General features: G+C 41.5%; 1 protein-coding gene across 1 annotated transcript; it reads left to right on the top strand.

The window, feature by feature from the left end:
- The first annotated feature begins 2,529 nt into the window (after positions 1–2,529).
- Positions 2,530–5,231, top strand: ATF4 (activating transcription factor 4). Its single transcript, XM_053469503.1, has 3 exons — positions 2,530–2,813; positions 3,749–4,045; positions 4,321–5,231. The coding sequence occupies exons 2-3, from the start codon at positions 3,841–3,843 to the stop codon at positions 5,133–5,135; spliced, it is 1,020 nt and encodes a 339-aa protein (XP_053325478.1). The 5' UTR covers positions 2,530–2,813; positions 3,749–3,840; the 3' UTR covers positions 5,136–5,231.
- The last annotated feature ends 4,941 nt before the right edge of the window (positions 5,232–10,172 follow it).

Genomic DNA, 10,172 nt, shown 5'->3' on the forward strand with positions numbered 1-10,172 from the left:
ACTTTTTTCTGCTGCTGCAGTTTTTTGAGGTGTGCTTTCCAGGTATTCTTTTTATGCAATGACCTTATGAGATGAGGAGACTTGTATGTTTTTTTTCATGTATGCGAAAATGCAATGACTCTATTGATGCAGAAAATACGAACACATCCTGAAAGTTCAGAATTATTTAATTTTGGGAGGTCTCTTTGGCAAAACGTACACTTGACAATATCTATTGTATAATCATTTACGCAACTAAGCCGAGATATTTTTATAACACGGATACTCGTCATTACCAGATTACAGAAACCTGACCCCGCTAAGAAGAACCGAAGCTCACAGTTGTCGGGCGGTCCTCCCTCCGCCGACTATACGGGAACAGCTCTGCGTGCTCACAGCATGAACCAGGAGGCTCACCGGCTTCCAGCCAATAACGTGGAAGGATTGACTTGGGCGCTGTCCGTGCCAACCAATCACGTACAACTGTCCACGCGTTAGCCTCGTGATCCGATGTGTCATTTCCCGATTAAAACGGTCTTTTGATGTGCGTTTTATTTCCCGCCTTCTCGCTTCAGTTCACTGCGTTATAAACAGCCTGTGTCATGAATTGGAATCAAGTGCGTCCTTTGTTCGGGCTCAATACGCAGGAGAGAATGTATTTATATAAGAGAAAGCAACAACAGTGCCTCGTCATAAATAATAGGCAATCTTTTATTGGATATAAATGAGGAAGTGAAACATGAACAGGCACAAATGCAAATGATCATGAGAACATTATATTTTATCTATAGAATGTCAGAATCCACATTTATAATTTAATGCTCTGCTTTATGCTGTGAGCACCCCAGCCACCCCTCCTTGCAGCTGCCATCTGTGCTGCAGAACACAGGGACATGACATCATATCATGGCACTCTGTGACATAATGGTGCCGAGCGCCGTTTAAAGTAGTATAAGTGTAAATAAACTGGTAGGGGAGATCGGAGATCTCATTTGAAATCAGCCCTTCAAGCATCAGCACATTGGGGGCTGATCACCCAAGAAGGCAACATGCCCCCCTCTCAGTCTAGAATATGATACTGCCTTACACAAGAGTGATTAATGCGACACCAAGTCACATCAGTGATGTCAAATGTATCCCTTTATGGCCGTTAAAACATTGGCAGGGAGGCATTAATAAAGGAGTACACTCTTTTAATTGCATTGTTTTTTATTCTATTGACTCACCGACTTGACTGATATAAGAAAACCTGATCCTGGTTCTTTAAAATGTGCTCCCCTGGCTTCATCTACCCTTTTGTCGCTAATCTCTTCGCAATGTCTTTATTCTGTCATCTATTACTAGGCGCATGAAATTATTTATCATTCTACTGGGTATTTTTTTCTGAAACTTCTGCCACCTTGGCTTTACTTGCACAATGATGTAAACTGCACCAGTTGGCATGTGCGCTTTGTGGTATGCTACTGGATTGATTTTGCTAGAATCCACAGAGATCATGTTAGCATATTCCATCTGGCTGTAGCGTGTTCTGTACATATGGATACAAGGTAAGAAATATACAGGCAAATATACAGAATATACAGAACTAATAAAGTTCCAATTTCTAGCGTATGCTTATGCCTTGTGTCATTCAAGTTTATCCAAGGCTTATCGTTGCTGTTGTGTGTTCTCTACCAGGGAATATATATATATATATATATATGAATATATATATATATATATATATATATATATATATATATATATATATATATATATATATATAAACACACATATGGTGTTGACAAGAGGACCCTGGCACCATAAGGCCACCTGATGACCTAAGAGAGGCCATATGCAGTTCATTGGCTGCTATTGGTCGGGGTCACTTTGGGTAACAATGTTGAAAACCCATATCTTAATAATTATACCACAATCCGATTAGACAAAAGTAGACATTGACCCCCTTTACTACACTTCTCAAATCATACAGAATATGAAAACGGATATCAAGATTATATTGATCACTTGTAAGAATGGACTTGCTTCCTGTTATTAATAGGACAGTCCTATTGTTACCTATCTGATGCATCTCTATCAGGGTATCCTTGACTCTTATGGGTGTTGCAGTCCACGCGCAGTGGTGTCATTTTTTTGCTTTCATACACGGGAAAAAAACCCAAAACACAGAAGCTCACAATACACAATTATGGCGAAAACTATATCTGCCTTTACACATTTGTACAGGCTGTGCTTTCTAATGTGTTCATTTAACCATAAATCATCGACTGCGATTGTTGTGACTACAATGTGACCTTGTGTGTTCAATCACAGATGTCGCCCACGTTCAGCGGTAGTACACGAGGTCTTATCAATGATCGCCTTAAATATGTAGTAGTAAAAAATTAATTACATAACAATATTTTTCTCCGCAACGTTATACGTTTATATTTATAATCTATTATTAATATTAAGGTTTTCTCTATTTTTAAAGAAGCGTGGCTGGCGGAAGAATATTACTAGGCGCATGAATATGGACAGGGTGGTGCGGTTCTATATAACGAGACGTCTAACTCCCGCCACGTCATTCGGCTGCTGGAATGAAAGAAGGGACTTAGTTATAGTGTTTTGATCTGCTCTACCCTCGATGACATACTGAGAACGTCCAAAGGTTACCGCTCCTCTGCCTGCTACTGTTCACAAGCCAGCTTCTTCTAGTTTACCGCCGCCGCGGTCGGAAACGCGCAGCGATGGCGGTATAGCGGCAGTGGCCAAAGGCACCCCCTCCCCCAGGCCAGTGCAAGGCAGCAGCACCCAGCAGAGCTGGCAGCACCAGGCAACGGCACGATCATGGCGTGAGTATTTACCAGGGGAATGGGGTTATATGGCGACTTGTTAGGGGGTGATTTCCTGGAGTATACGCAGTTAATCCATCAACGCATTAAACTCGACAGAGCCTCCCATGTGGTATATGTAATTCACAATTTTTATACATAACTTTGCCGAGGTGTTTACATTGTGTAAAACCGGTCCGATGTCTGCTCCATTCTAGATGTAGTAATAAACAGTAATGCGTTTACATTTACGTTTAGTACGGCAGTGAACGAGTAGGGCTTTGTCTTCTAAATGCCGTAGGAGTACTTTTACTTTTATACACCTAACTATAATATAATCCCAGAAGCAGCTCAGCTGTTTAATTGGCATCATAGTAACAGATGTCTGGCATTTTCTTCCTCGGGGAATGTAGCTTTATGCCCCTGGGTGTCTCATTTTACATTGCAGCAGATGGTATGTAGTGCGGTTATTTTTAGTGGCTTGGTGTGAAGGTGCTTTGATGTTTCTTTGTGTGGTATTATCATTAAAGAGGCTTAAGGTGGATTTATGAAAAGGTAAAAAATTTTTATCTAATTACATTTTTTATAGTTTAGTGAAAGCATGAGAAGCATATATATAGAAGGCTCTAAAAACGTTTAATTTGTAAACTGGATCTGACTTTAAAAGGTTAAATGGGGAGGAAGCTAAAATGGCGGGTGTTGGAGGGTGGAGTCGAAACGAGACAGAAGAAATGTGAAATGGCTGCGGAAAGGCTTGGTGACTCATAGGCTGTGGGTGTGTCGGGAGGGAAGATGGCCATAATTGGTCATGAGGAAGCCACATGCCTTCACAAAATGTCTAAGGTTTCGCAAGCGGAGTGTACTTACCAGATGCTGGAGCGGAGAGAAGAAAAATCAATCCAAACGAAAATGTTCGTGTGTATTCCCTCTGTAAAATGTTATCTATTTTTTTTCAGGCTCCTCAAGGTATCCCGCAGCAGCTTTGCTGTATACGAGAAAGAAAGCTCAAAATCAACCTCACAGCTCAAATCCCTAATACTTGAGAAAGATGAGTTTAAGCGACGAGATTGCATTGGGGGACTTCCTGTCCCCCTTCAGCCAGCCGTTTTTGGCGGTTGAAGAAAGTTTGGGTCTCTTGGATGACTGCATCGAGGTGCCCGGGTTCCTCCCATTGCATGGGTTCTCCAGCGATAAGGCTAAGGATGGTGTCTCCGAACTGCTGCCTTTGGTGGATCCCTTGGGCAGTTTTCAGGGTAAGAGGAAATGCTAACAAACTCCCAAATTGCAATTGCACTTAACTGCTGTCCATATGGTAACCACAAAAGAACACGCATACCTTGTTACACATCAGAAATCAGGATGGGGGATTTGCAGGGTTGCAACCTAGCTTGTGGGAAAAAACACCATGGTGTGATTTTCAGTATCTGGTTGGCTGATTTCCCAGAAATACTTTTGTCTGGTAAGAGCATTGTGAAAGATTTCTCTTTGAATACTAGACTCTTAACTATTTTTTTCATTGACTTTTCAGGAGATGCTTTCTCCGGCATGGATTGGATGGTGGAAAAGATGGATTTGAAGGAATTTGATTCCCTGCTTGGGATGGAAGATCTGGAATCCACCATCTCACCAGATGACCTCATGGCCACGTTGGAATACTCCTGTGATTTCCTTGAGGACCCACCTCTCACAATGTCTGGGCAGTGTGTACCATCACCAGACCCTCTCTCTATTCCAGAACCTACACTGGAGGCTGATCAAGTGGCCCCAGTGAATCCTGAACTAACAGAATCCACAATCCCTAACCAAGACCATTCCTTTATATTGTATGTAGGCCTCGAGGTAGATGTTGCAGAGGAAGACAAAAAAACCTCTGCAACATGCAATCTTGAAATAAAGTGTGAAAAAGAAGATTCCTCTGATAATGACAGTGGGATCTGCATGAGCCCATCATATCTTGAATCCTCCCAAGAAAGTTCAGATTATTCAGTAGAGTACCCTAGTAGTGTGCAATCTGATCCTGAGTCCCCAATATCTGAGAGACCCAAACCATATGATCTTCCCTGTAAGGATAGAGAAGTGTTGGCAAAGGTTAAAGTAGCTGGGGGGCAGCCCAAAGTAGACAAGAAGACAAAAAAAATGGAACAGAACAAAACAGCAGCCACTCGCTACAGACAGAAGAAAAGAGCAGAACAAGAGGCAATATCAGGACAGTGCAGGGAACTTGAAATGAGAAATGAGTCCCTGAAGGACAAAGCAGATTCTCTTGCAAAAGAGATCCAGTACCTGAAAGACCTGATGGAAGAAGTCCGCATGGCCAAAAACAAACGAGCAAATAGTTCTTAAGTAGATGATAGGTGGAGCGTTGTGTTGTTGTACATAGTGGTTATGTGGCAAGTGTTGTGTAAGAATGTCTACTTAATAAATTATTTTATAGTTAAACATCCTTGTTCTAGACTACTTTTTTTTTTTTTTTTGTGAATGGGGGGTTTTGGTAGAAATTGCTTTTTTTTTTTTTTGTTTACAGGTGAAGGTTGTGTTGACACTTACAAATGTAGTACATAAAAACTTGTGAACCCTTACAAAACACAATCTAGCCAGAAAAAATAGTATTTAACCCCTTCAGTCCCCTATGGACGTACCGATACGTCCTGACTCTGCAGGGACATGCTACATGGGAGATCATTCGACAGCCTGGACTCCAGCCCCCCCTGTCAGCAGCTGCCAGCGCGAGCACTGGAAAGCTTACTTTTAAATGCCTGATCACGCGATGGGGCATTCTTTCAGGTCATGTCACTGCTGACGTCACCCGGAAGGGCATTGGAGGACAGGATAGACCCTGGGCTATCGGATAGCTCGGATGAGGCACTAAACAGATACGGTAATGTCTATGGAGACTCACATGGAGATCGGTGTGATTGGTACAGGAGGATCAATGGGAGGGAAGTGAGAAACCATGTATCATTCTCACTTGCTGAAACACAAATCACAAAGTGTTACAATAAATAGTTTAAAAAAAATGGTGAGTTAAGTTGTCATTGTGACATCACTGGCATTAATAACGTGTTCAAGAGGTCCCTAAGAGAACCTCTAACCATACTGCAGAGAGCTGCAATAAAAAACAAAACCCTTACATCCCAGTCCTAACACATCTAAAAGGTATAACCCTGTTAAGCCATAGATATAAAAACATACTACCCTATAGGGTACAATATGTAAGGGATGGAAATGGCCCTCTAGAAAGGAAAAAAAAAACTAAGCATGTGGGGTATTTCCATAATCAGGAGATGCAACTAAACTCTGCTGTAACACATACTCTTAAATTCTGTGGCCATTCTGACCGTGATTGGTGGCCAAATAGCTGCATGAAGAATACCCCTGATACTATAGTCTGGGTTGTCTGCTTTACAGAAATATATGCTTTTGTGTGTATTTTTGGTTTATGTGTTTAAAATTAGAGTTGCAATCCCATCATACCTAATGTAAAAATTCTACGAATAATGTACACCTTATAGTATGTTCCCTATAAGTGCTGGGAAAGTATGGAAATTCTATATAAATTAGGTATTTCTTAAATCAGGACACCTGAATTGATAAACTTGGAAGGGGGTTTTCTGTCACTTTACCTAATTTTGTAAAGGATTCAGAGGGGAAAATATATAAAAAATTAGTTTTTTATTCAAATTTACAGCGAATCATTTAACTATGATATCAAAAGAAAGCCCTCTCTCTCCTTGAAAAAACAATATAGTTTACATGGGTACGCTTTTTCGCAGGAAAGGGGAATAATCGCTAAACCGACATACCGCAAAATTGCTATGGGACTTGAGGTACCAAAAACCCCTGGGACTGAAGAGGTTAAAAATGGGAAACCTGTTTCTGTTGATATTATTACTTAAACGTAAGTGTATAACCTTTTACTGAAGTATTGCAGATGGATATGAACTACATATTCAATAAATGATCTATCCAAGGTTTGTAATTTCTGTATGTGCATCGTCATATAGGGCACACAATTTTTAAACACAGCAAGTATAAGGTTGTGGAAGGACTTGGTATATTGCTAGAATAGTATGAATTAACCCATTCTGCCAGGTTGTTTTTTTTTTGTACCTCAAATACCCGAGTAATTTTTGCCGTATTTTGATTTAACCATTTATTCCTTCTTCCCTGTGAATTGTTTATCAATGTATATATATATATATATATATATATAAATATATATATTTTAAGGAGAGATGGAGTCTTTTTTGATACCATACTTATATGGATAGCTGAACATTTAGTTTGAGTAATTAACTGTTGAGCTGTTAGTAGCTCGGAAAAAAATGCATTTTCGGCTCATATTTGGGGGTACCCAACATTTGCTATACCCTAACACTATACACTAAAATATACACAGGGTTGGACTAACACATCGGGTATTTGGGCACATGCTCCATGTGTAACAAAATCACTGCTGTTCATGACCTTTTCATTTACTCATCCTCCCTGTTATGACTGAAACATTGCCATCCTCCTCTGATGCTACTTCTCCTGCTGCTCTTTCTAAATTTTGCCTGCACTTCAGCCATATGCGTAACTAGAAACCACAGGGCCTCAGTGCCAAAATTGCCCTGTGGCCCCCCAACTTTACCAAGCAGCGTTCTACCTTTGCCTTCAACAGCTTATCTGTGCCATCATTGCCCTTCCTCCCTCAAACATACACTCAGGCACACATATGTAAACACACACTTACTCATCCTCACACACATTCGTACACACATTCGTACACACTCCATCTCACACCACTTACACATACATGCTCACACACAAACACATACACATTTATGGGAAAAGAAAAAATGTCGGTGCACTAAGCTAGTCCCAGGCTCAAATACCGTATTTGCTCGATTATAAGACGACCCCGATTATAAGACGACCCCCCAAAATCAAAATATTAATTTAGGAAAAAAACAAAAAGCCTGAATATAAGACGACCCTATAGGAAAAAAGTTTTACCAGTAAATATTAATTCATGTAAATTATTTTTTCATGTTTAATAAAAGCTATGATTGAGAAAAATATATTTTTTAAATTTCCTTTTATTTGCCAACCTGCCCCCCCCCAGTTATGCCACTCTGCCCCCAGAAATGCTTTATACCCCCCTATTTGCCACTCTGCCCCATGATATGCCTTATACCCCTATATGCCACTCTGGCATATAGGGGGTTAAAAGGCATATCATGGGGCTGAGTGGCATATAGGGGGTTAAATGCATTTCTGGAGGTATATAGGCATATCATGGGGCTGAGTGGCATATAGGGGGTTAAAATGCATTTCTGGAGGTCCAGAAATGCATTTTAACCCCCTATATGCCACTCAGCCCCATGATATGCCTTTTAACCCAGCATGTACTGGCTGCCTTGGCTTGATAGGAGTGTGATTGCTGTTAGCAGTTTGATATATATATATATATATATATATATATATCAAACTGCTAACAGCAATCACACTCCTATCAAGCCAAGGCAGCCAGTACATGCTGGAACCTGGGGATGATAGTAGTGGGATTACAGCCTCCCTATGCCATGCTACAACCCCCACCCCCCTTACACATCCATGCTATCACACACAAACACATTTAAATACTCATTCATTCCATTAATCACACATACTTCACACATTAAACACACATTAATCACACATACTTACCCAAAAACCCTCCCCCACCCCCTTACCTGAACTGCAGATCTCTCACTCGAAGACTTCTGCAGGGGACCGGCTGTAGAGCAACTTCTCTGGCCCCGCCCCCAGAGGAGGGAGGGGGAGATAGAGCTCTGTGAGGACGCTGCAAGCTTCCTGTCCTCCTGCTTCTAACAGAAGAGACGCTGCTCGCGACCGGTAAGCAGCATGGCCCCAGCAGACATTGTTTGGGGGGTCTGAGAAGACGACCCCGATTATAAGACGAGGGGTATTTTTCAGAGCATTTGCTCTGGAAAAAACCTCGTCTTATAATCGAGCAAATACGGTAATACAAATGTATAATATGAGGCCTACCAAACAGTGTGAGCATGCTGCAAATACAGTGTGTTGGCTGTACAATGTATACAAAAAACAAAATACTGTCTGTGCTTCTCACCCTAATAAAGTTGGCAACAAATATATAAACATAATATAAATGAGAGGTTTTGGTTATATGAATTGGCCAAAGCATAATTAAGCTCACCCGCCACGTCAAGGCACAGTCTCAATAGAGTGAGAACCTACTCTCACCTCCTACATAGTGGGCACTCAAAGCAGTTTATACTGCTACCAAAACCAGATTAATGTGTTGGGGGAGGTGCAATTAAACCTCCTCCCATTTAACTCCTGGACAGCAAGCTGCAACCAGACTGATGAGGAGCCAACAACCTCAAATATGTGCAAACAGGGAAAAGAAAAAATGTCGGTGCGCTAAGCTAGTCTCAGGCTAGCTATGTTTACATACACATTTATGCTCACAAGCTCGTTTGAGCAGGGCCCGCCTCACCTGTTTCTGTAAGTCAAATTTTTATTTTATATAGTACATGCTATGTCCTGTCTACCCTTTGTACAGCGATACGGAATTAGATGACGCTGTGTAAAATAAAGAAGGCCCACACACACTTATACATAGACATTCATGCTCATGTACACTTCTAACCAGACATCCATGCTCACATACATACAAATATACATACCCCCTCTCACTGTGGCGTCACGTGATGTAATGTAACTGCGTAACCCCTGCACTCCTGTCTCTCCGTGCCGGGTCAAAATTATTTAGAAAGGGTCCTTTCGACCTGGCCCTTTCAGAGCAATTTTGAACCAGCACAAGGAGATAGGAACAAGTGGTCGCAGGGGTCGCCCCAGAACAACTGGAAGGACGGGCCCCAGTGCAGTTGTGACCCCTGTAGTCATGTGACTGACTTCAATCACATCCCCAGACCTGGAGACAGAGAGGGAGGAGTAATCAGCATCCTTCTGTCTCCTGCTGCACCTTTCACCACTTCCCTGTCCTCTCTCTCCTATTCTTTTGAAGTTCACTCCATATGTCTCTTCTTGCCACTTGCCGTGAGTGTTATAATTTACAAACCTCCAGGCCCTTCTATTTTTGCTGCATGGCCCTTACTTGTAGGAATGTCTCCTCTACTATTCTTACACTAGTGAAGTGTGACACTTCAATGTACTATGTTAGATCCCTTTTCTTCCACTGCTGCTAAACTATTATTCCTCACCACCTACTTTGGTCTCTCACAGTAGACCACCTTCCCCATGTAACGTGGTGAGCACCAAATTGACCCTTTGTTCTCCAACCTTTGTACGATCCGCTAACACTCCTTAATGGGACTCATCAGCATGAGATTGTGATACTGGCTAAAT

This window comes from Spea bombifrons, chromosome 6 (assembly GCF_027358695.1).
Source record: "Spea bombifrons isolate aSpeBom1 chromosome 6, aSpeBom1.2.pri, whole genome shotgun sequence".
NCBI classification, from domain to species: domain Eukaryota; kingdom Metazoa; phylum Chordata; class Amphibia; order Anura; family Pelobatidae; genus Spea; species Spea bombifrons.

Excerpts from the sequence above, each read along its gene's own strand:
- ATF4 (XM_053469503.1), top strand. The coding sequence starts at position 3,841 with ATGAGTTTAAGCGACGAGATTGCATTGGGGGACTTCCTGTCCCCCTTC. Across the intron at positions 4,046-4,320 it reads TCCCTTGGGCAGTTTTCAGG|GAGATGCTTTCTCCGGCATG; the intron begins GTAAGAGGAAAT and ends TTGACTTTTCAG.